The 24,203-nt window shown below is 67.4% G+C and overlaps 2 protein-coding genes across 2 annotated transcripts; one reads left to right on the top strand and one right to left on the bottom strand.

Moving 5' to 3' along the window:
* The first annotated feature begins 1,871 nt into the window (after positions 1-1,871).
* NCAN (neurocan) lies at positions 1,872-17,470 on the top strand. Its single transcript, XM_052802230.1, is given in 16 exon segments — positions 1,872-2,142; positions 8,310-8,389; positions 9,498-9,899; positions 10,487-10,661; positions 10,749-10,876; positions 11,191-11,484; positions 11,816-12,688; positions 12,773-13,278; positions 13,280-13,979; positions 14,542-14,658; positions 14,888-15,001; positions 15,219-15,377; positions 15,483-15,565; positions 15,659-15,803; positions 16,290-16,472; positions 16,587-17,470. Coding segments are annotated over 15 exon segments (4,101 nt in total). The 5' UTR covers positions 1,872-2,142; positions 8,310-8,316; the 3' UTR covers positions 16,736-17,470.
* Positions 17,471-18,400: 930 nt separating this feature from the next.
* Positions 18,401-23,657, bottom strand: HAPLN4 (hyaluronan and proteoglycan link protein 4). The gene is made up of 5 exons (XM_052802429.1): positions 23,474-23,657; positions 22,138-22,255; positions 21,421-21,783; positions 20,365-20,667; positions 18,401-19,622 (listed from the first exon to the last, which is right to left on the bottom strand). Exons 2-5 carry the CDS (start codon positions 22,253-22,255, stop codon positions 19,285-19,287), a joined length of 1,122 nt encoding a protein of 373 aa, XP_052658389.1. The 5' UTR covers positions 23,474-23,657; the 3' UTR covers positions 18,401-19,284.
* Positions 23,658-24,203: the final 546 nt, after the last annotated feature.

The following is a 24,203-nucleotide window of genomic DNA, read 5'->3' as shown; positions in this document are numbered from 1 at the left end:
GGGTTTAGGCTGTGGGCAGCGTGGATGCAGCAGGCGGGTGGGATGAGGGTCTTGCTGCGGGTGCAGAACCCAGCTGCGGTGGGGAGCGGCGGGAGCATCTTCACCCCAAAGGGTGCCCAGGCCCTCGCATGAACGGGGCGAGAGTTTTGGAGCCGGCCCCATCCCATCGTGCGTGGGCAGCGGGTCCTGCCTCCACCGGGAGCCACACTCATCCACGCTGGAGCATCCTCTCCGGGCACACCAGACGGTGCAGCACCCTCCTTCCAGCAAACCCCAGCCAGCACCCATGGGTGCCCTTTCCAAAGCAGGATAGCAGGATTGGAGACCTGTAGGGTGGCAGCACCGGCCACCTGGATCCGCTTGGAGTGGGAAGTAGCCGGTACCTCAGGGTGCCGACAAATCCCCTGGGACCCTCTTCCCAATCTTGCTTGGCAAGCACGACGGCAACATTAACCCCTGTCACTGTCCCCCACGCTCGGGCACCTACGTGGGGACGGGGACGCCAGCTGCAGCCACATAAAGAAGGGGAACAGAAGAGCTCTGTGCGCCGGCAATGCCGGGGTTGTGCCGGGGGGGTTCACAAAAGGCAGGAAACGCTGCGAAAAGTCTGGTACAATGGAGTCGGAAATGAGAACTTTGCTCTCGGGTTTCCGTGGACTCATCCTATGGGGAAAATGAGGGGGGGAAATATTTTTTCACCGGTTGTTGCCAAGTCGTGGGAGACAGGGTGGCATTCTTCATTCACCGGCGGGAAGGTGACCCCCCCCAAACCCTCCCCGACAGCTCAGTGATGGTTTCCCCCCTCCCTGTTTTGGGGTTCGTTTCTGGTATTGAAGCTCCCTGGAGTGTCTCAACTGCTTTATTGGGGTCGTTTGGGCTTTTTTCTAGCCTTCATCCATCCTCATCATCTTCCAGCCCTTCTGGGGCTCCCCATAGGGGGCCGTACAGGGGTGCGGAGGGGCTGGAAGATGCTGCTGGTTGCAGCCTGTATGACTTGGGAGGGATTTTGGGGTGCCGAGGGGCTGGAAGATGCTGCTGGTTGCACCCTGTATGACTTAACAGGGATTTTGGGGTGCCGAGGGGCTGGAAGATGCTGCTGGTTGCACCCTGTATGACTTAACAGGGATTTTGGGGTGCCGAGGGGCTGGAAGATGCTGCTGGTTGCACCCTGTATGACTTAACAGGGATTTTGGGGTGCCGAGGGGCTGGAAGATGCTGCTGGTTGCACCCTGTATGACTTAACAGGGATTTTGGGGTGCAGAGGGGCTGGAAGATGCTGCTGGTTGCACCCTGTATGACTTAGCAGGGATTTTGGGGTGCCGAGGGGCTGGAAAATGCTGCTGGATGCAGCCTGCATGGTTTGGGAGGGATTTTGGGGTGCAGAGGGGCTGGAAGATGCTCCCCTGTTTGAAGATACCCTAAAATCCCACCGGGTCCCAGGGCTGGAATAGAGGGGAGCACAGTGACTGGAGCAGGGGGGGCCCCGCAGTGGCTTGGTGGGGGGAGGGCTGGAAGATGCCCCCCTTTTTTGGAGACCCCCCTAAAATCCTGCTTGGATGCAGCCAGCTCCCAGTGCAGGGATGGGGAGGGGGATGCTGTGCATACTGGGGGGGGGGCCCCCACCGACCTAAGGTGCAGAGGGGCTAGAAGGGACCCCCCCCACCAACTACAGGGACCCCCCCCAGCCCCTGCCAACCCCGGCTGCGGGGGGCTGCGGTGCCTGCGCCGGCGGGGGGGGCCGGCCCCGTTCCATGGGGGGGGGGGGGGTGAGCGGGTGGGTGTGGGTGGGGGGGGGGGCGGCCCCGGTTTGGCGGCAGGGGGGGCGGCGCATGCGCGACCGCCCCTCGCCCTGCGCCGGGCAGCGCGGCGGGGCGCGGAGCGGGCGCGGGTTCGCCGCCGCTGCGGGCAGGTGCGGGCGGCACCGGCGGCACCGGAGGGGGGGCCGCGCCTGCCGCCAGCCGCGATTGGCCCGGCCCGGCCCGGCTCGGCTCGGCCCCCTCCGGGGGGGCCCGGCCCGCTGCCCCCCCCCCCCCCCTCCTCCTCCTCTACCTTCCGCGCCCCGCTTTTAAGCCCCCGGTGCCGGCGGGGTGCTCGGCTCCACCGGCGGCGATGACCCCCTGCGCGCCGTGAGCACCGTCCCAGGTACGTGCGGCACCGGCACCGGCACCGGCACCGGCACCGGCACCGGCACCGGCACCGGTACCGGTACCGGTACCGGTACCGGCACCGCCCGCGCCGCGCCCCCGCTGCGGTGCCCGGTGTCGGCGGGGCCGGGCCGGGCGGTGGGAGCGGACGGGAATGGGGATGGGGACGGGGACGGTGGCACCGTTACGGCAGAAGCGGGACGGATCCGGGCTGGGGGACGCGGTGGGGACAAGGGGGCTGTCAGGGCTGGGGGATGAGGGGGCTGGGGGGGGACACACTGGGATGGGAGCTGGGGGACACTGGGATGGGGGACAGCGTGGGTACCAGGGTGGACAGGGATGAGGGATGCTGGCCCCCGGGGTTGGGGAGATGGCTGTGACTGAGGGTTGGGGACACTGAGGGGACTGGGGGTGGCAGGGATGGGGATGCTGGGATTGGGGCTGGGGACGCTGGGGCTGGAGGGGGACGCTGGGCTTGAGGGGATCAGGAGTGGCGTTGGGGGCACCGGGGCAGGGGGACAATGGGGCTGGGACCACTGGGGTGGTAGGGACAGCAGGACAGGGGGACACTGGGGACACCAGAACGGGGGGGGTGCTGGGGGGACCAGGGCTGTCAGGGCTGGGGACAGTGGGGCTGGAGCTGAGAGGGGCTGGGGGACTTTGGCACAGGGACTGGCTGGGGGACACCGACACTGGGGCCAGTGGGATGGGGACAGACTGGGGGACACCGGCACTGGGGCCGGTGGGACAGGCAGGGCTGGGGGACGCTGGCAGGGCAGGCGGCACGGTGCTGTGCCCTGACCCCCTGTCCAGCCCGCAGGGGAGCTGGCAGCGAGGCGGTGGGCAGGGAGAAGGGGTGAGGGGTGGCAGGGAAGCAGCGGGTGCTGGCGGACGGGTGCCCACCGGGAGTCATCCCCCTGCGGTGTCGGAGCCGGGAGCGCCTCGGTCCCCTCCCCTGCCTTGGCCGCCCGGTTCCCCGTTGGTGCTGCCGGTGGCTCCCTGGCAGGGGGGGAGCCGGGAAGTTTTGCATCCCTGGGGTGCCCCCGGCTGCCAGGGAGCGGGCAGGGCTGGCAGCATGGTGGGGGCTCAGTACCACGGGCAGGATGAGTCCCAGCCCGCGTGCCCCGCCATGGGGATGCCGCACGGTGAGGCCGGGCTGAATGGATGGAGGGCTGCCGGGATGGACGGACACTGGTCGGGGTACAGGCGAGGGGTTGAGGGTTGCTTGGGGGCTCGGCAAACCCAGCGCCGGTGGGGAGGATGGTGCCAGAGAGCCGGCTCTGTGCCAGGCCCACCAGCCCGGTGTTCTCCTCCTGGCTTTCGGTGCCGGGCACCGGCGCTGCTTTCGGAGTCGCTCGCTGGCGTACGGCCGAGCCATCCGCAGAGATGGGGCCGGGGGGCTTGCCACGACGCTGCGCCGGCTTTGGGGCTCCCGTGGTGCTTTTGGCTTCCCGGGGAGAGACAGAAAGCGGGGCAAAAAAAAAAAAAAAAAATTAAAAAAAATAAAAAGAAGAGCAAATTCTAAAATAAAGGCTGCAGACTGTCTGCCTAATAAAAATCGCACCCAGCAAAGGGCCCATATTGGACGGGATCACAGTTTTCTGAGGTGCTAATTTATTCTCGCAGGCTGGGGGGGAGCGGGAAGCATCACGTTGCCTGTGAGATGTGACGGCAGCGAGGTTTGCAGAATTCCTTTGTTGTGGGCAGAGAGGAGGGGACGCGGAGCCGGCCCCGTCGCTGGGCTCCCGCCGCGGCCGTGCAGCCCCGGGGGGGCCCTCGGTGGACACCCCCTTCCCGTTGGGGTGGCGGAGGCATCGTGGCACTGGGAGGGAGGTGGGTGCTGGGGGGGGCTGGTGGCTCCGGCGGGGTTGGGTGCGGGGGGGGGGGGTGCAGGATCAGCCCCGTGGGGTGCCAGCGGAGGGGGGGACACGCCGGGTGGGTGGGCACCGAAACGCCGTGTGTGTGCCGGTGGCACTGGGGACCGGAGTGACCTGTGGGGACAGCAGAGGTCATGGGGTCTGAGCACTGGCTGGGGGGCAGCTGGGGGCACCCCCAGGGCTGGGGCGTCCCCAGGGTGGGGGGCACCCATGTCCCACTACATCTAGGCTGCCTGGGTGGGTGGGCAGTGCCCCCCCTCCCCTCCCACCCATCCCAAGCCCATGTCCCTCTGCACTGTCCCAAATGTCCCCTCCGCTCCGTGGGGACCCCGGGGTCCGCAGCCGCCCCCGTCTCACCCCATGGCTCGGGGCAGGTTGGGGCGAGAGGAGACCCCAAAACTGGCCGGGTCGTCCCGGCACCCAATGGCCTGTGAGGAATTAAGCTATGTTTCAGCTGAAGCTAATCACCAGCCCCGGCTTTGCATATTCATGAGGTAGATGAATTATTCATGAGGTGACAGCTAGTGACAGATGTGAAAATGTTCGCTCGGGTTGGGGGGGGGGGGGGCGGCTTTGCACCGGCGTTATTTTAAATTTCTCTCGTCTGCTGTTTCTCCGGCTGGGGCTGGGCTGCTCGGGGGACAGGGACACGCTCCTTGTCCCCGAGGGGGCTCAGCCACATGGCACTGGGGACATCGCTGTGCCCTGAGCCCGTGGCATCGCCCTGACTGCGGAGAGAGACCCCCAACCCTGCAAAATTCAGCCCCTCGGGCTCACGGTGGCATGGCCCTTGCTGTCACCGCTGGGGACGGCGTGGTGATGCCCGGCGTGGCTTTGCCCGTGGCCCCTTCCATGGGGACCCTGGCCAGATCCTGCCCTGGCGGGATGGGGCTGATGCTGCTTCCCTTGCCTTGGCACGGAGGCTGGTGGTGCTGAGCCATGCTGGCAGCAGCGTTCCCACGCCTGCGGTGAGGAGCCAGGATCCGGCCAGGGTTGATGCCGGTGGTGCCGCGGGGTCGGGACTCGGCCGTGCCAGCCCTGGGCTGCCTCGCCGGCGCTGCCGGAGCTGGATTGTGGGTTAGTGGATCAAGAGGAGGTGGGAGGGAGACGGGCTCAATAATTAACGAGATGCCGAGACTGAGAGCACGCTGCCTGGCTGCGGCTTCGGCAGCCCCCGGCACGGCGTGGGGGTCCTCGTGCCGGGGACGCCGCGTGTGGTGGCTCCGGCACCGGCGGGGCTGGAGGCTGCCGTGCTGTTTGTCCTGACCTTGGGATAAACTTTTTGCTGGCTCGGCGCAGGGCCGGGCTCGACGGAGGCGGCAGCCGGGGGTCCGGTGAGGAGCTGGGGGGAGCAAAGCATGGCAGGGACCTTCCTTTGTCTCCATGGCTCGGAGCGGAGCCGCGGTGCCACCGGGAACGTGGTCCCCGCGTGCTTCGAGGGCAGGGGTGCCAGCCGGGTGGCCCCAAGGGAGCAGCAGGCTGGGGCTGCGTGTCCTGTCCCTGGGGTGGGGGGAGCCCAGGACCCCCCTGCCTGTGGTCTGCGTTCCCCGAGGAGGCAGCGGGTGCTGCCGGCTGAGCCGGCCCTTTGCACCGTGGCACCTTCCCTGCTGCGAAAGCAAAACCTGCAGAAATGCTGATGTCAGGGAAGGCGACGGACGCAGCTGAAGCCACACAGCCCTGCGGCCCCCGGCCTCTCACCGCCGGCAGCACCCGCTCCTCCCTGGTGCTGCCAGCCTGGGGTGCCCCGGCAGGGTCAGGGACCACGGTCCCATCCATCCATCCATCCATCCATCCCCGGCGCGGTGTGCGCCTGGTTTCGCAGCCGACTGGGGTAGCGGTTGCAAATCCAAAAAGCGACTTTCCTGTTTAACATTTAAATAAACCCCGGGCTGTTTACCCAGCGGCGCTGCCCGGCGTTTGCTCAGCGAGGACCCATCTCCAGAACAGCGGGTCTGGGTAAACAGCCGAGAGCTTAGAGGAGTATTTATACGCTGGCACGTTAACGCGGCTCTTCGGGGTCTCTTGGGTCCCTTTGGCTCCTGCTCCGTCCCACCACCCTGACGTGGCCCTGGGCAGGGCACGGGGCTGGTGCCCCGTGGTTTGGGGCTGGTGGCCCAAGGTTGTGGGTGGGAAGGGGGGTTGCCCTGCTGGGAGCCGGGGTGGCCACGGGCTAGGGAGGAGGAGGATGGAGAAGGGGAAGGTCTTGGGGATGTTGTGGAGAGGTGTTGGGGAGTGAGACCCGATAGCTGTTGTCCCGCGTGGGAAATTGTCTTGTTTGCCCTTCGATGGGAAAAGTCGCCTGGAAGCTGCAGGGCGGGAGAGTGTCGAGGGATGCAAAAAAGAAAATGGGTGAAGAGACCAAAAAGGGACCGTGGGTGATTCAAAGCCCTGGGATGTGTGCGAGCACAGCCCATGGCACCCTTCTCCCCCAGTGCTGAGCGCCTTGGATGTCCCCATCCCGCACCCACTGCCCCCAACCCGCACCCAGCTCCCCACCCTCGCCCAGCAGGTCCTGGGGTGATGGCTCGGCGAAGGACACGGGCTGGGAGGGTGGGCAGGAGCCGCCCCATCCCACACCCTGGCACTGATGGTTTGTGCTGGGAGAGCTCCTGACACCCCAGAAAGTCAAAATTAGCATTTCAATGGGGAGGAGCTGGAACCTGCCAAGCCCCAACCATGCCAAGCAATTTATTTTTCCCTCCCGTAGTGGGAAGACAGGGAAAAGTTTGGTGCTGCCGAGGCCATGAGCCCGGGGGATTTCCTTCCTGGAGCATCTCCGAGTGGGAAAGGAGTCACCGTTGTGCTGTTGGTGCCGTGGAGCAGCCCCGGGGCTGCTCTGGGTTTTTTTCGCTCCCAGGAGATGTGGCTGGGCGAAGGCACAGTGAGCCACAGCCCATTCCCCGCTCCACACCCCAGGAATTTCCCTCCGCAGCCGGAGCCAGGGTCAGGTCACCTCCTCATCTTTTATCAGCAGCTGGGTTTGGAGGCAGAAAGCCCTGCGGAGCTGCTGCGGGAGGGAAGGGGCTGCAAACGCTTTCTTCTTTAGAAGAAATAAGATAAAACCCAGTTTTGCACCCCCCAAAAGGCCCTTTTCCAGCACTGAACATGGGGGGTCTCTTTTTTTCTCGCCATTTTGCTCTTTCTTTCTATTTTTGTCCCATAAAAGCAGAAGGGACAGAATGAGAAATCAAGGGCTGGAAAATGGAGCATCAGGGATGGGGGAACCTGTGGGCTGAGCCAAAGCCTCAGCTCCGGGCAGCTGGAAGAGGGACTGGGGGGTCCTGGGGTCCCCCCAAAAGCTGAGAGTTCCCCAGCTTACTGTCCTGGCCAGGGGACAGGACAGGGGCCGATGTCGGAGCCGGGGGACCTGCACGCTGCAGCAGGGACCAGCAAACCCCATGCCGGATCTGCCGGCACACGGGGGACCCTGGGTCTGGTTCAAGCTCGTGGCCACGCGGTGCTGGGCTCCAGCGTGGCCCCGTTTGGGATTTGGGGGTGCTGGTTGCATCTCTGCTGCCTCTGCTTGGCCGGTTCAGCGGCACGGGGTGCCGGAGCCTGGTTAAAATCCCAAACAAAGCCTGAGCGGGACTGTGGTTGTGGTGGGAGCCGGTTGATGGTGGTGGTGGGAGCCAGGTGATGGTTGTGCCCGTGCCGGGCGGGCGATCTGTCCGACTTCCCTCCGAGCCCAGAGACCAAATGATTTAGAAAATACTAATCGGCGCTGCAGTCAAACAGATGGATGGGAGATTTTCGGTGAGCAGCGGTGCCGGCTTTGTGCTCCACGCGCCGCACGCCGGCTCCGGCAGCCGGAGGCATCCGCTGCATGTTAATGCTGAGAGCAGAGCGAGGGCTGGCTCCAGCGCCGCCGGTTCTGCTGCTGCTGGGCTGGGGGTGTGCGGGACCCCCAGGTTTGCCCGCTACCCCCACCACGGAGATACGTGTCCCACGTCCAGCAGTGCACCGGGTGGCTGCGGGGATGTCACGGTGGGTGGCACTGGTGGCAGGGGACACAGAGGGAGACCCCGGCAGGGCAGCTGGCGGCTCGGTGGGTCGACGGACGGCACCCCATCCTCCATCTCGACCCCACACCGGCTTCACGCCGGGAGTGAAATCAAACTCTCTCCAGGCTAATGGCATCTTGCTAAGTGGGGCTAATCCTGCTCCCTCCCCGCGGCTCTTGGGAGGCTGGTGTCAGCGCGGCCCCGCGGTGATTTATAGCCCGACGGCGTTGCTGAACAAGCAGGGAGCGGGCGAGCAGCGGCCACCCACCCTCCGGCTCTCGTTGCAGGTCAAGGATGGTCCATGTGATGGGGGATGCCGGCTGCTGGTTCCTGCTCGGGCTCTCCCTCCTCCCCATCGCCGTCCTGGGTAAGTGCCGCCAGCGCTCGATAGCCAGGGCTAATTAGCCAATAAGGGTAAAGAGCAGCAAATAATGAACTATCAGTCAGAATAAATAGCGAGGGTGAATAATAACCAGGGGATGGCTTGGGCTGTGGCCCCCCACACCTCCCTGCCCTGAGCTGCGGGGAATTAGCGAGGGAGAAGCCCCTCAGGCGACCGTGGACTCCCCCCGCGCTGGGATCCCCACAGGCGAGACCTTAAATCCTTAATCCCGCTGGCAGCACCCCCGGCCCCCTCCCCGCCGGAGCTGAGCCCCCCGGGGATTTGCTGTGTCTCTGACCGTGTCCCCCCTCCGCCCCGGTCCCTCATGGCGGGGGCATCGCAGCATCCTGCTGCATGGGGGGGGGGCTTTGGGATCCCCCCACCCCGGTACCCTCCCCGTGCATCTCCCGGCGAGCAAAGGGCTTGGGGTGCGATTGAGGGTGGGGAGCTGGGGGGGGACAAGGTGCCAGGCGGGGATTAGTGGCCGGCTGAGCTCTGCGGGAGCATCCCCCCGACCCCGCTGCGGGCAGGGAAGGCTGGACCACGGGGGTTTCCGAGACTTGTGGGATTTGCGGCGGCAGAGCTGGGAGCCTGCATAGGCTGGGGCAGGATTAGTGCGGGAGGAGGAGGAGGAGGAGGTCATGATCGCTGCCATGCTTTATCCCAGTGTGGGGATGGGCTTTCCCGCTGGTGCCATAGGGGTTGGATGGCGCCGAGTCGTTGGCGAGGGGTCCGTCTCCGCGGGCAGGGACGGGGAGGACTGATATCCCCACGGGAGCAGTGTGGGACCCACGGGTGCAGAGCAGCGGCTACAGCCTGGCAGCATCCTGGAGGGGGGGACGACAGGGACTCGGCCGAGTCGGGGGTTCAGCCCTGGAGGGGCAGATTTAACTGGCAAAGTCAGTCTCCAGCCACTAGACGGGGAGGCTGCACATCGTCCCGCTTCATGCTCTTCCTCGGGGGGGGGCTCAGGAGCGGCCGGTACAGAGCCCCCAACGCCCTGCAATGCCCCCAGCTCTTCCCCCCACGAACAAAAGCCCTGCAGGAGCTCTCACCGCCCATTCCCATGGTATCTGGGTGCCTCTCCCCGCAGGCTCCCAGGACGATGGGAAGGTGATCCACATCAACAGGGTGCAGCACCAGGCTGTGCGCGTGGGGCTGGGGGAGCCCGTGGCCCTGCCCTGCCTCTTCTTGCTCCAACCCTCCGCCTCGCTGGGGCCCAACGAGCCCCCCGACCCTCCCCGCGTCAAATGGAGCAAGGTGCGCTCGGCCACCGGCCAGAGGGAGGACGTCCCCATCCTGGTGGCCAAGGACAACGCGGTGAAGGTGGTGAAAACCTACGAGGGCCGAGCGTCCCTGCCCGGCTACCCCCGCGACCGCTACAACGCCACGCTGCTGCTGCGCGCCGCCCGTGCCAGCGACGCGGGGCTGTACCGCTGCGAGGTGGTGGCTGGCATCGATGATGAGCAGGACCTGCTGCCCCTGGAGGTGACGGGTGAGCCGGGCACCGCGCCGTCGAGCGGCATTGCCGGGAGAGCTGCGGGGGCTTCACGGGTACCGCGGCGGGTTGGCGTGGGTGCCCGTGTGGGTTACGCGCCCCATGCAAGCTGTGAACCCCGTGCAAGCCGCGTGCCCCGTGCATCCCGTGGGAGCCTTGCACCCCGTGTGCTCTACACAAGCTGTGCAAGCCGCGCACCCTGTGCAAGCTGTCCACCACGTGTGCCCTGTGCAAGCCCTGCACCCCATGCAAGCCATGCACTCCATGCACCCCGTACAAGCCGTGTGAGCCGTGCACCTCGCGTGCTCTACACAAGCTGTGCAAGCCGCGCACCCTGTGCAAGCTGTGCACCCCGTGCAAGCCACGCACGCTGTGCAAGCCGTGCACCCCATGGACTTCACACACCCTTGTGCAAGCCGTGTATCCCATGTACCCTGTGCACCCCGTACAAATTTTGTGAGCCGGGCACCCCACGCAAGCCCTGCACCTCGTACAAGCCATGCTCTCCGTGCGCCCCGTGTGAGCCGTGCGCCCCGTGTGAGCCGTGCACCCCGTGCCAGCTCTGCCACCCGCTGCCCTTCCAGGCGTTGTCTTCCACTACCGCCCCGCGGGCGAGCGCTACGCCCTGACCTTCGCCGCTGCCCGCCGCGCCTGCCTGGACAACTCGGCCGTCATCGCCTCGCCCCAGCACCTCCAAGCTGCTTTCGAGGATGGCTACGACAACTGTGATGCGGGCTGGCTGGCCGATCAGACCGTGCGGTAAGTGCGCGGCACGGGCTGCTGGCCGGGCATCCCCCACTGCGGGTGGTCGTGGAACTGAGGGTCTGCCGTGCCCCTCTCCGGCAGGTACCCCATCACGCTCTCCCGGCCCGGCTGCTACGGAGACCGCAACAGCCTCCCCGGCGTCCGCAGCTACGGCCGGAGGGAGCCTGGCGAAGAATACGACGTCTACTGCTACGCCCGGGAGCTGCGAGGCAAGCGGTGCCGCGGCGGCCGGGTGCGCGCCGGGCTGGGCAGGCGGGTGCCCGGGAACATCCTTGCGGAGCCATGGCTGTGGGTGGGAGCGTGGGCATCTCCGTGCATCTCTCGCCTGCCGCGGTTTGGCTGCGGGGATGGGTGCCGGTGCCGGTGCCGTGCCGTCGCTCGGTGCCACCCTCCGCGCTAGCGCCAAGCGGCACGGCGTGGCTGTCGTGCTGGAGACTTCCAAAAACCACCGCTCGGCTCCAAGCCATCAGGATCGTCACGGCTTTCCGTCCCCACATCCCCAACGGGCTCTGCTCTCTTACAGGGACGGTGTTTTATGCCACGGTGCCGGGGCGGTTCACCTGGCAGGGGGCCCGGAGGCACTGCCGGAGCCGGGGGGCTTCGCTAGCCACCACGGGACAGCTCTACCTGGCGTGGCGTGAGGGCCTGGACCAGTGCGACCCAGGCTGGCTGGCCGACGGCAGCGTCCGCTACCCCATCAGGCTCCCGCGCAGGAAATGCGGCGGCGAGGCCTCGGGAGTCAGGACCCTCTACCAGTTCCCCAACCGCACCGGCTTCCCCCCCGCCGCCTCCAAATTCGACACCTACTGTTATAAAGGTAAGAGGGACCGGCCGCGATGCCGGCACTGCGTTCCCCCGGCCGGGCCCCCCACCAGCCCTGGCCCTTCTTCCCTTGGGAATCGGTGGGCATAGCCGGGAAAATTGCTGCGGATGAATATTTAATTGGGGAATTAATGAGATAAATGAGGAGAGCTGCGCTGGGAGGGAACCCAGCTCCATACGTCACCCTGGCGTGGTGCAAGGCTGGGGGATGCGGTGCCTGGTGCTGAGCCCCGAGGGGGGACGCGGGTCCCCGCTCGTGCCGCGGATGCCCGTCGTGCCCCTCGGTCCCGCCGCCGGCACGGCTGATGCTCGTGGTCTCACCGCAGCACGCGCGGCCGCGGGGCAGAGGAAACCAGAGGAGCCGGTGCCGCCTGCGCCCGACTCACTGGGCGACGACAACGTACTGGTGGAGCGCGGCGAGGACCTGGGCACGTCGGGGGACTCCCGGGACGTCCCGCGGGACCGCTATGGCCTCCTGCCGCAGCCGGAGCCTGCGGGGCTGGGCGAGGACGAGCAGTTGCGGCTGGCGAGCGGCAGCCCGGCGGCACGGCGCGGTGACCTCCCCGGGGCTGCGCCGTCACGGGCACCGGCGGCTCGTGGTCCGGGGCTGGGCGATGGTACGTCCTCGCCTCCCACCACGGCCTCCTCGCCGGCGTGGCCCCATGAAGATGAAGCTCTCAACGTGGTGGACCAGGCGCCGGTGAGCTCCCGGCAGGATCCGGCCAGCACCAGCTCAGCACCGCCGGTGCAAGAAGACCCCGACCCTGAGGAGCCCCCGGCCGCCCTCCTGCCGCGGTCCCAAAGCCCAGCCCAGGAGCAAGTCACCGGTTCACCGCCAACGCCGCCTGGGCTGGGGACGGTCCCTGGCACGGCAGCAGAGACCCCCAGCACCCCACCGGCCAGCTCCCGCGCCCCGAGGCGGAGCAGCTATGCCGGGCTGAATGGGCGCTACTTCCAGCTGCAGCGGCAGAGCCGGGACCCCGCGGTGGCGGCTGGGGACCCCACGGTGGCTGGGGACCCCACGGTGGCTGGGGACCCGGTGGGGACGGTCACCCAGGCCCCTCTCCTGGCCCTGGAGGTGAAGGGGGCTGCAGCCAACGCGGTGGAGACGTGGAGCATCCCCCGTGCCGGCACCGAGAGCCTCCGGCGGGAGGACACCTACTCATCCTCCAACGCGGTGGAAGAGGAGATTGGCCCCGGTAAGTGATGCCCGAAAGCAGCTGGGGGGGTTCTGGCGGGGGCTGTGCCGCTCAGGAACCCCATGGCTGTGCCGTCTCTTACAGAGCTGATGGCACCGGCCACCGCCCTGGCGTCCCCCTCGCCGCAGGCGCCTGCCCGGAGGGATTCACCACGGTGGAGCCCCCGCATGGCTCCCCGCAATCCTGGGGAGCCCACACGGACACCCCCTCCGCCGTCCCCATCCCTGCCTGCCTCCGCGGTTCCCCACGACGCTCTCAGCCGCTGGGACATCACTGCGGTCGGGGCTCAGCCCCACGTCCCCAGCGCCCGTGGGGACTCCCCCCGGCCCCCCGCAGATGCCACCGAGGACTTCTCCGGGGACGCCCTCTCCCAGGAGGACGGCGGCTCCGTCCCACCACGGCCCCCGCTGCCGCCGGCCCCGCTGGTGGCCGAGGGCCCCGAGACGGCCCTGCAGCTCCGCGGTGACAGCAGCGGGGCTCCGGGCGATGGCTCGCTGGAGAGGCAGAGGAAAGCGGTGACCTTCTTCCACCCATCTGGCCCCTCCGTGGAGCACCCCACCGCCCCTGGCCCCACCGAGGCGGCTGCTCCATGGCCCCCACGGGGGGCTGAGCCCCGCAGCTCCCCATGGTCCAGCCGAGCCACCAGCTGAGCCCAGCCGTGAGCAGCCGGCCGGGTCCGGGGATGCCGGGAAGGGCTCAGCTGAGTCGAGCAGCGAAGCAGCCGCGTCCCCCCCAACGTGGGACGTCCCCTCGCCTTTGCCTCCCGCTGCGGCCGGCGAGGCGACCCCCGGGGCTGGCACCGAGCAGCCGGCGGAGGCGGAGGCGCCGGAGCTGGCGGCCGAAGAAGGGTCCGCAGGCTTCGCCCCACGGCCCACCAGCCACGCTGCACCGGAGCTGGGGGGAGCGGAGCATCTCCTCCCGTCCCCCTCCACCCCTCGGCAGCCCCCCACCAGCCTCGGCCCCCCGGGTGGCCCCAGCCACGAGGATGCACCAACAGCCCCCGGGGAGGAGGATGCCTCCGGGGAGGCGAAGAGGGAAGAGCCCCCCGTACCCCCTGGCTCGGCCACCCACAACCCCTGGCCGTCACCCACTGCCCCCCACCCGTGGGTGCCGCAGGGGTCTGAGTCCCCGAGCACGGGGCCGCTCTTTGAGCCTTCCACGGCGGCGGCAGAGCTGGGGGGACCAGGGGGGTCCCCGCTGCTGGATGCCGACAGCGGGAGCGGCGAAGAGCCGGGGCTGGAGGAACGGGAGCTGCTGGCCTGGGCAGGCGCCGGCAACGCCAGCCGGCACGGTGAGCGCGGTGCTGCGGGGTCGGGGTGCTGCGGGCAGCTGGAGCTGATGGGCACAGGGGAAACGGGCTGGGTGGCAGGAGGACCTCAAGGTTGACGACCCCCCCCCCAGGCTGGTACAGTGTGTTGCTGACCCGCTGGGTCAGTTTTAAGGCGGAGGTTTGGGGTGGGTCTCTCCTTTTACCCAAACCAATTTACTCACCGGGGAGTTTCTGGCAGCCGTGATGGGCTGGGGGCAAGATCCTGGGTTTTTCAAGGTGAGCCCAGCTATTAATGTGAGCTGGGAAAGCGTCCTCTTAAATATTTAATATTTGCGGTTGCTAATAATAATAGCTGGAGAGGCGGCTCCTGGTGGGGGACGTGCGGCACACGCCGCCCGGCCACGGCTCAAACGAAGGCAACAGATATATTTAAAGAGTAGAGCCACGGCCAGGTGGAAAAGGCACCGCGGTTAACGTGCGGCAGCTGGGGCAGGACCGGACCTTGGGTCCCGGTGGGGAAGGGGGGTGGGTGCCGCGGCGTCCCTCCCCACCCCGGCTCAGAGCACCCACTCCCACCCCGCAGCTCCGGCCGACCCCTGCCAGAACAACCCCTGCCTGCACGGCGGGACCTGCCGTGCCAACGGCACCGTCTGCGGCTGTAGCTGCGCCCCGGGCTTCACCGGGGAGAACTGTGAGATCGGTGAGTGGCCGGAGCATCTCGCCGTGCCGGGGCGGGATCCGGTCCTGCGTCCCGGCACGGCACGGAGCGGCGACCAGGCTTGGAAGCGGGGAGGGGAATGGGGCTGTGGCTCTTAAATCCTGCTCGATTCCCCCATGCTCGGGCACCGGCGGTGGCAGAGGGGACGGTGGGCTGGGTGGGCGGTGGCGGGGGGTCTCCATATACCCGCAGCTCCCGGTGTTTTCTGCAGACATCGATGACTGCCTGTCCAGCCCCTGCCAGAACGGTGGCACCTGCATCGACGAAGTCAACTCCTTCGTCTGCCTCTGCCTGCCCAGCTACGGCGGCAGCCGCTGCGAGAAAGGTGGGGACCCAGTGTGTCCCCCCCGGGTGTGTTGCCATGGGGTGGGCGAGACCCCCATGGGGACGCTGCCCAGCCCCTGTCCCTTTGGGGGCAGGCATGGGGAGCTGGGAAGGGGACGGAAAAGTCCTGCCCCCTCCGTGATGGGGAGCTTGTTCCCTGCATCCCTTCCCGGGGTGCCGGGGGACCGGTTCCCCTCACCGTGCCCATCTCCCCGCAGACACGGAGGGCTGCGACCACAACTGGCACAAGTTCCAGGGTCACTGCTACCGGTACTTTGCCCGCCGGCGCTCCTGGGAGGACGCGGAGCGGGACTGCCGTCGCCGTGCCGGCCACCTCACCAGCATCCACTCGCAGGAGGAGCACGGCTTCATCAACGGTGCGGGGTGGGGGGAGAACACCCCATCCCGCAGCTCTCCAAGCATCAGCACCCCCGGGTGCTCTTCGCCTTCGCCGTGCGAGCCGTGGGTGCCTCTCTCCGTAGGCTTCGGGCACGAGAACACCTGGATCGGGCTCAATGACAGGATCGTGGAGCAGGATTTCCAGTGGACCGACAACACCGGCTTGGTGAGACCCTTGGAGGTGCAAGGCGGGGGGGGGGCTCAGGGTGCAGGGCATGGGTGGGCGCAGGGGCTCTCACCCTCTCTCGTGTCCCACCAGCAATACGAGAACTGGCGGGAGAACCAACCCGACAACTTCTTTGCGGGTGGCGAGGACTGCGTGGTGCTGGTGTCCCACGAGATCGGCAAGTGGAACGACGTGCCCTGCAACTACAACCTGCCCTACATCTGCAAGAAAGGCACAGGTACCGCCTGCCCCGGCATCCCCATCCCGCAGCCCCCAGGCACCTCCTCATCCTCAGGAAACCTATCCCAGCTCCTCATCTAGGAAAACTCAAGCAGTTCCCCCTAATCTCCATTTTTCCTTTTTTTCCCCACAGTCAATTCTTCCCTCTCCACTTTAATTTGTTTAATTTGCCACCATTAAAACTATTAAGTTCTCATTCCTTATCTTGAAAGTTATATTAACCTCCAGCTGCTCGTTGCGAGCTGGAGGAGCGCGCCGCCCTCTCTCACCGGCCGCGTGTTAACGACGCGCTCGCCCCGATAAGGCCGTTAATTAACGAAGTAAATCCTGGGGAACACCTCACTGCCAACCTGATGGAGGAGCCCCTCCTAAAGCCATCCACTACCGCTCCGGCTCATGGAGAGAACGGGTGGCATCGGCAGAATGTCCCCTCGTCCCCTCCCAGTGCCAGAGGGGTGACGGGGGTCTGTTCCCCCCCCCCCAGTGCTGTGCGGGCCCCCGCCGGAGGTGGCGAATGCCTTCACCGTGGGGAAGAAGAAGGAGAAGTACAGCATCCACTCCAGCGTGCGCTACCAGTGCGAGGAGGGCTTCACCCAGCGCCACGTGCCCACCATCAAGTGCCACAGCACCGGCAAGTGGGACCGGCCCAAAATCCTCTGCACAAAACGTTAGTGGGGATGGGGGGGTCCCGGGGAAGGGGCGGGGGGGATGTCAAGGCACCGGCTCCCTCCTGGGGCCGTGGTTCCTGACCCCCCCGGGTCCCCTCCCTTGCCCCCGTTAGCCAGGCGGTCGCACCGAGCGCGGCGTCACCACCACCACCGGCACAGCCACCCCCACCACCAGCACCACCACCACAAACCCCGCAAGGAGCGGCGAAAACACCGCAAGCACCTCCGGCTGGACTGGATGGAGGAGGGCCACTACTTCTAGAGCCGGGGGACGAGGAAGCACAAGGGTCCCCGACGGGATGTGGTGACGTTTCCCGCCCCCCTCCCACCCCCCCCCTCTTTTATAACCCCCCTTGGCTTTAGCTCCTAGGATGCCCGGCCCCGTAGGGAATAGGATCCGGAGGGGGCGGCTGCGTGTGCGTCCCCAGCCCTCCTTGCATGCCCCACGCTCAGCCCCCCCAACCCGGGGTCGAGCCCCCAGCCCCACACAGGGGACCCCCCCCCCCCCCATCCCTGCGCAGGGGGCTGTTTCCCGGCTGGGCTCTGGCCCCCTCCCCAAAGAGGGGGGTTAATCTGCCAGCCCCCCCCCATCTCCCACCTTGGCCATCGTGTCTCGCTGGCCCAGGGTGGCTCTGGTTTTTTAGCAGCCCCCCCACACCTCCATCTTCCCACCCTGGTGCCCCGGTCTTGCCCGTGGGGCATCCCTACGGCCGGCACGGGGACCCTGCCCGACGCGGGGAGGGGGATGATGCTACCGGGGCCGGTGTCCTGCTCTGCCACCTGGTTTGGGGTTGGTTTATTTTTTTCCCCTTTCCGTTCGTCGTCGGGTCCCCGTTGGAGTTGGCGTGTGTGTGTGTGTGTGTACGGCGCTTTCCGATCTCTGCTGTTTGCGACGTGACTGCCGTGTCCCGAGCCCCCCTCCCTGTCCCCTCCCTGTGCCATTTCTGACTCTGCCTTTCTGTACTGCTGGACATTTTAATAAATTTTTTTAACAGTTGAGCGGCCCTGACCCTGCGCTTTCCTGGGGGCACGGGGGGGGGGGGAGCAGGGACCCCAGGGACAGTCCCCCCGCAGCCCTTGCCTTGCCTTGGCCGGGAACTGCCTTGCCGGCGCTTTCCATCTGCCTCCTTTCGCTGCCACTAAATTAATTTTAAGCAAACCTAATCCTTCTCCCAGGGCTCGTTGTGCCAACCCCACCGCCCGCTCGTGGCGTGAGCCGAGTGCTCGTGAATCACGCCGGCGGTGCCGGCCGCATGCATCGCCCGTGGCCGCGGCTTTCCCTGCCGGCCTAGATAAGACGCAGAGATGCCGATGGATTTATCAGGGTGCTGCCCGCGTTAACTGTGGGTGCAGGGGCTGCGGCCCCCACCCCGGCTGCCCATCTATCGGTGTGTGATGGCCACCACCTGGGGCTCCGGTGGCCCCCGGCATGCACGGTCCCCACTCTCCCCTCCCGGGGGGGTTCCCGGTGGCTGGGGGTGTCACATCCCAGCAGCTATTTATTTTCATCAATGCTGGCAGTCGGTAAAGGTGATGGATGGTCTGTGCTCAGCTGCACCGGGCATGGAGGAAGCCCCGAGCCCCCTCCAGCATGGGGGGACCCCGGGGTCCCCACCATTGCCTTGTTGTCCCCGCGGTTGCTGCCAGCGCTGTGATGCCCCAAGGTGACTCTGCTGATGCTGCTCCCGTGGATCTGGTCCCGATAAATCCGAGAGGGATGCTGTCGGGATGCTCCAGCTGGGATGCTCCGAACTTGCCCAGCTCTGGCTGCGAGGGAGGGTGCAGCGGGGCCAGGGCGTCCGACTGGGGAGCGAATATAAGGGCTGTCGGGGTGAGCAGCCCCACGGCGCAGGGCAGCCCGGGGTCCCTTTTGCACCCAAGATGCCCCTCGAGAGTGGCACCAAAGAAGGACACGCAAGAGCCTGGCTCAGCTCTGAAAAGCGGCCAAAGCTTTTATTTCATCTACGTCCAGCTCGCGAGCGCCAGGCCTGCAAAAAGCCTCGGGACGGTGCTCGGGCGGGCGCAGGGGATGGTGCCCACCCAGCACCCCCCCGCTCCCGCCATCGGCCGCTTCTGCACGAAGCCAAGCGCGAAGGAGCTGCCCCAGCCCCGGGCTCGCAGCGTGCGGCCGCTCGGCTCACCCGGTACCGGCCCTGGCCCCGTGGGGTGGCCGGTGGCGAGCGGGTTCATATGGGTGCTGGAGGGGCTGCAGGTGCCCCCCCCCGGCTGCCCATGTTGCATGAAGCCAAGCCCAGTGCCCCCAGTCCTTGCCCAGGACCAAGGTGGGATTTTGGGGGCAGGGGAAGGGAGCCTGTCGAGGGTCAGCCCCCGCTGCAGAGACGTGCTGGTCCCACGGTGCTGGTTGCCTGTGGCATTTCCCTGCGGATTCAGTGCTGCGTGGCCCCAGGGACAGCGTGGAGCTGGGGATCCTGGGCGTGAGGACGAGGACAGCGGGGGCTCAAGCCTGCTTTGCTCTGGATGGGCCTTTAGCACATGCAATATGCTGATTGATAAGCAAGAACTGCAACGAGCTGGGGAGCCAGCCCTGGCTCCAAGCACAGGCTCCTGGCTGGGCTACTGAAGTCATTCCCCTCCCGCTGCCTCAGTTTCCCCAAGCGTCACCGGGCTTTGTCCACAGCCTGCGGCACAGCAGCCCGCACCGGCATCGCACGGGCACCTCTCCCAGTCCAACGCAGGGGCTGCCCGCAGCCCCCCACGGAAGGCAGCGACGCCGGGGAGCCCAGCACGTGGCGGGGGGGGGGGGGGAGGTTCCCCGGCCAAGTCTGGGGGTGCTCCCGGTGAGAGTAAGCCTCACACACGATTGGGGTGCCCCCCACCCAGCGCCTTCTCCGGGGCAGCCTCGCCAGCTTTTTTAAAACAATAAACCCCAAAAAGCTTGTACTTCTTGTCCGGGAAGCCCAGGTTGCGCACGCCGGGCTCCCGGCCCCCGCAGCGTGCCCGGGGATTGACGATGGGGTAGCGGATGCTGCCGTCCTCCAGCCAGCCGGCTTCGCAGCGGTCCAGCAGCTGGATCTTCCAAGCGGCGTAGAGCTGGCCCACTTTGGCCACGGCCGCCCCGTTGTTCTTGCAGGCCTGCACCGCCTCGGCGTAGCTCAGCTTGCGGTACGTCTTCAAGAAGTAGACTTTGCCTGGTTGGTGGAGGGGGGGGGGGCAAAGTAGGGGCTGTTGGGGACGGGGACCCAGCTGCAGCATCCTGCACCCGGCTCGGCACCGGCACCCGGCGGGGTGGGATGCGGGCAGGGATGGAGCTGAGCGGTGCGAGCCTTGTGGACCTCCCTCCACCCCCCCCAACACATTTTGGGGGGAGGCTGGAGGAGGCGACTGGCCGGGTGGGCTCTGGGGAGCCACCGCCGCGGTGCGGGCAGATTTATGGGGGCTGCACGGCGGCGGTCGGGGATGGTTCCTCGTGGCGATTACACCCGCTATTTATCCTGCCTGCCACCATTAAATAAACATCGGCAGAGCCCCCCCGCACGGCCCTGCCAGCCAGGAGGAATTTACACAGCCCGGGAGCCCTCCCGGCTCCCATCTGTCTTGCGTGGCCCCGGCCTCATCCATCACCCAGCCCGTTTGCTGCTGCAATTACCTCCGTCCCCTGCTCCTGCCCGGGGAAGATGGGTTTTGCTAAAACCAGGTGTCCCAGCCCCAAAGGCGATGGGACCAGATCCTGGTCCTTGCTGGGGCTCCCCAGCACCAAACCCCCTCTTGATGTGCCGGGGAGCCCAGGGAGGGCACACGCAGCCGCATCCTTCTCTCAGCCAGGGCTGAGCACCTTCCCGGGCCGTCATGGGAACCCCCCCCCCACCCCGCCCAGCCAAAACGGGGAGCTGGGTGCTCTGTGCCTCAGTTTCCCCTCCCCGCCGCCATTACCGTTGAGATTGGAGGTGAAGCAGAAGGCGTCGTAGTGCTCGCTCTCCTTGTGCCGATAGCCGTAGTTGCGTACCCCCACCGGCGTGTCCTTGCGGCCGCACTCCTCCCGCGGCCGAGAGATGGGATACTGCACCGAGCCGTCCTCCAGCCAGCCGGCGTTGCACCAGTCCATACCCTCCAGCCAGGCCTGGTGCAGCTGGTCGTGCGAGGCCAGGATGCCATCCTGCTCCAGGCACGCCTGCTGCGCCTCGTGGAAGTTCAGGGTGTAGCGACCCAGGCGCGGGTGGTAGGGGAAGATCACACCTGGGGGGTCGGAGAGGAAGGCTGGGGTGTGTGGGGGGGTCTCCCCCACCTTATTTTGCAGCTGCACCCAATGAACGGGGTCACCGGCGCAAGGCACCGGCAGCCGGCGGAGAACGGGGGCTGCGACGGGCAAAGTCCGGCAAAGACAAGCTGCCATCGTCTCTGCTCGGGGAGTTTGGGTGCTCCAGGCTTTGCTCAGTAACCCCAAAGACCCCCCCACCCTCTGACTGCAGGGACCCCCACGGCACCCCTGGGGTCCAGGAGCTGCTGCTCTGGGACCTGGGCACATCGGTGGTGCCCGCGCAGGGTCCAGCCAAGCCCTGGCATCCTCAGAGCGAGCCCGTACCAGGCGGAGCAGTGCTGCTGTGCCTCCTGAGCCCCCAAAAAAGTGTTTTCCCCCTTTCCTGGCATCCTCAGCCACAGCAGCCCGTCCCGGTGGGCTCGGAGCCGCGTACGGTACCAGCACTGCTGCCACGGCCCGATCCCCCCCAGTGCTTTACGAGGCCGTGCCACTATCTATCTCCAGCATTTATTAGCTGCCAGCCTGTAAACCTGGAGCAACAATAAAAGCCAATAACAGAGGCAATAAACCACGGCACACGCCAGGAAAAACAACCGGCCGTAAAGCAGGACCAAGCCCAGCTTGGGGATGTGGCACCGGGAACCGTGTCCTGGCCATCCCACGTGGGACACGGCGACACCCGGGGTCCTCCCCGTCCCCGTGCATCCTCCCCGGCATAGCCATGCCGCTACCTTCGAGGTCCAGCTTGACCATGCCGGTGTCATCCTCGAGCTCGTTGGTGACCTCGCACTCGTAGCGGCCGTAGTCTTGCAGGGTGACGTTACGGATGATGAGCGAGGCATCGCCGAAGCCGTCCTCCTGCAGAGCCGTGCGGCCGCGGTAGCTACCGAACGCCCGCCGCGCCTTCCCCAACGCCACGAAGACGTCCACGAAGGCCATCGGCTCCGTCACCTTGGTCCACTTGAGGCGGATCTCGGCCGGGTCGTGGGTGGACATGTCGTAGTGGTACCGGCAGGGCAGGATGATGGTGCCGCCCCGGTGCGTCACCACCTTCCCCGGCGCCGTTTGCACGACCACGGCCCCGCTGTCACCCTCTGCAAGGGACACCGAGCTCAGGGGAGTCCCTGTCCCCATCCCTTGTCTCCATCCCAGGCAGTGCCGGCACGTGGGAAGGACCCACGGTGGGGACAAAGCAGGCTGGGGCCGTGGGGCAGGTGGGGTGACAGCCTTTGGGGGGAATTTCCGTCTTTTGGGGGCTTTGCAAACCCCGAGGCGGGTTGGGCAGCTCCTGGCCAGGGCAGGGGACACACAATGGATGCCCCAGAGACCCTGATCACACTTTAATGGATATTAAACCCAACAGCCTGAGGGCTGCAGGATGGCTCCCCCCGTCCCATTCCAGGGGGATCCAGCCCAGCTCCCCGCTGCGGACCCCCGTCCCCACTCACCCATGACGTGGACCACCTTCTTCCGTCCCCGGGTGCTGAGCAGCGCGTCGGAGGCGAGGACGCCGGCGAGGAGCAGCAGAGCTGCCGGGCCGGCGGCCCAGGGGCCTCGGGGACGCATCTGGGGGGAGAACAGAGCCCCTTAGCACCCACCGGACCCCCAGGGAGGAGAGCGGCAGACGGGAGGTCTCTGACCAAACCCACGCTCTGCCCGACCCTCGGCTTCGGCAGCCCCCCCCGGCATCGCTGCCGATCCCCAACCCGCACCCCGTGGGGGTCGTGCCAGCCGGGGAAGGAGACGCCGTCACCCACCGACACCCCTTGTGGGGAAGCCCCCCACCCCATCTCCCACCTCACCCACCCCAAGCAGAGTTGGGGGTGACCACCAGCGCTGGGTCACCCATTTTCTTCCCCCCGCACCGAGCATCCCTGGCCCGCAGGGACCCCCCGTGCCCCCCGGCCTGTGCCGGCTCTGAACTCCGGTTCACCCGCTCAGTTACAGCCGGGATGAATATTTCATGGCAGACGCGCCGGGCCGGATCTCGTGAGTTATTTATGTCAGCGCTGCCACATCTGGAAACTGAACTGATGGCGTGGAAGTGGGCCGCGGCTGCCGGAGCCCCCCTGGAGCCCCCCGACTCCCTGCCTTGCTCCACGTCCCCCCCTTCCCTGGGGAAAAAAGTGTGCCGGAGCCCCCCTGCCCCCCGGGGGGCTGCGATCCTCCCCCTGAACCCCGTGTCCTCGGAGATGCCCCAGATCCCAGCCCAGGCAGCCTGGGTGTTTGTGTCCCCCCTTCCATGGGAATCAGCCCCCCCGTGGGGCTGGGGAAGGGGAACCAGGGCTTGGCTGTGGGGCGGGGGGAGCAGGGCAGCCCTCTCGGGGGTCTCCCAATGCCCAGCTGGGGGGGCAGAGGGAGCGGGACAGCCTCCCCGGGGGTCCCGGTGCCCGGTCCTGGGGTAGGGGAAGCGGGGCAGCCCCCCCCCCCGGGGGTCCCGGTCCTGGGGTTGGGGGAGTGGGACAGCCTCCCCGGGGGTCTCGGTGCCCGGTCGGGGGCAGGGGGAGCGGGGCAGCCTCGGCTCTCCCCCACCGGCGGCCCCGGGGCCGGTGCGGTGTTGCAGTGCGGGACACTGCGGCGGCAGCCCCGGGGCTGCGGGACGCCGGTGCCCGGGAACGGGCAGCGCAGCGCGGGGGGGAACCGGCGCGGCCGCCGCCGGGAGCATCTCCCGCCCGGGGTCCCGGGGGGGGGGGGGGGGTCCCGTCCCGGCTCTCCGCCACCGCACCGCAGCGACCGGAGCCGCAGCCGCAGCCCCCCGCCCCCCCCCCCTTTCCCCGTACTCACCGTGTCTCCGCGGGCGCCGGTACCGGCCCGCGGGAGGGGCCCGGCCGCAGGAGCGCTCCGGTGCCGCCGGTGCCGCCGGTGCGGTTCCGCGCAGGGGGCGGCACCGGGAGCTCGGCCCGGCCCTGCCCCGGCTCCCGGAGCTGCGCAGGGCCGCCGGCTCGCCAAGGTCACCGGCCCGACCGGCCCCGGTCCCGGCCCCCCCCCCCCCCCCCCGGTACTGCCGGTACCCCCGGCCCGGGCTGCGGGCGGGGAACCCGCGGGATAAAAAGAGTTTTACCGGGTAAATTCCCCCCCCCCCCCCCCCCCCGGCCCCTGCAAGGGCAGCCCCGAGCTGCTGCCTGCACCCCCACCCGTGTGCACCCCCCCCCCCACCCACGCTCGCACACCCCTGCCCAGCCGTGGGCACCCCTGGCACACGCAGGGGCACCCCTTTCCCCGGGTCCCCCCCTCCCAGCCCGACCCTGAGCCGTCGCAGCAAGGGCAGGCAAGGGCAGCGCAGGCAGCAGGAGACCCCCCCCCCCCCAAGCCCCTGCACCCCAAAGGGCAGGAGGGGGCAAAGTCAGGCAGCTTCTCCCAGCACCGGCACCGGGCAGAGGGTGGGAAGCGGCAGAGCCCCGGCGGATGATGTGGGGGGGCCGGTGCGGTGCTTCGGCCACTGCCACGGGGGTGACGGACACAGGTTCAGAAGCCGTACCTTCGCTCCTTTATTTTGTAAACAGTGTTTTCCTGG

The sequence above is a fragment of the Harpia harpyja genome, chromosome 11 (assembly GCF_026419915.1).
Source record: "Harpia harpyja isolate bHarHar1 chromosome 11, bHarHar1 primary haplotype, whole genome shotgun sequence".
NCBI classification, from domain to species: Eukaryota; Metazoa; Chordata; class Aves; order Accipitriformes; family Accipitridae; genus Harpia; species Harpia harpyja.
The sequence above is the reverse complement of the archived record's forward strand: the minus strand, read 5'-3'. Positions and strand labels throughout refer to the sequence as shown.

Bases quoted from the DNA above. Each gene is read 5' to 3' on its own strand.
- HAPLN4 (XM_052802429.1), bottom strand. From the start codon at position 22,255: ATGCGTCCCCGAGGCCCCTGGGCCGCCGGCCCGGCAGCTCTGCTGCTC. The intron at 21,784-22,137 runs GTGAGTGGGGAC...TGTCCCTTGCAG, and splicing joins GAAGGTGGTCCACGTCATGG to AGGGTGACAGCGGGGCCGTG. The intron at 20,668-21,420 runs GTAGCGGCATGG...CCGACCCCCCAG, and splicing joins GGTCAAGCTGGACCTCGAAG to GTGTGATCTTCCCCTACCAC.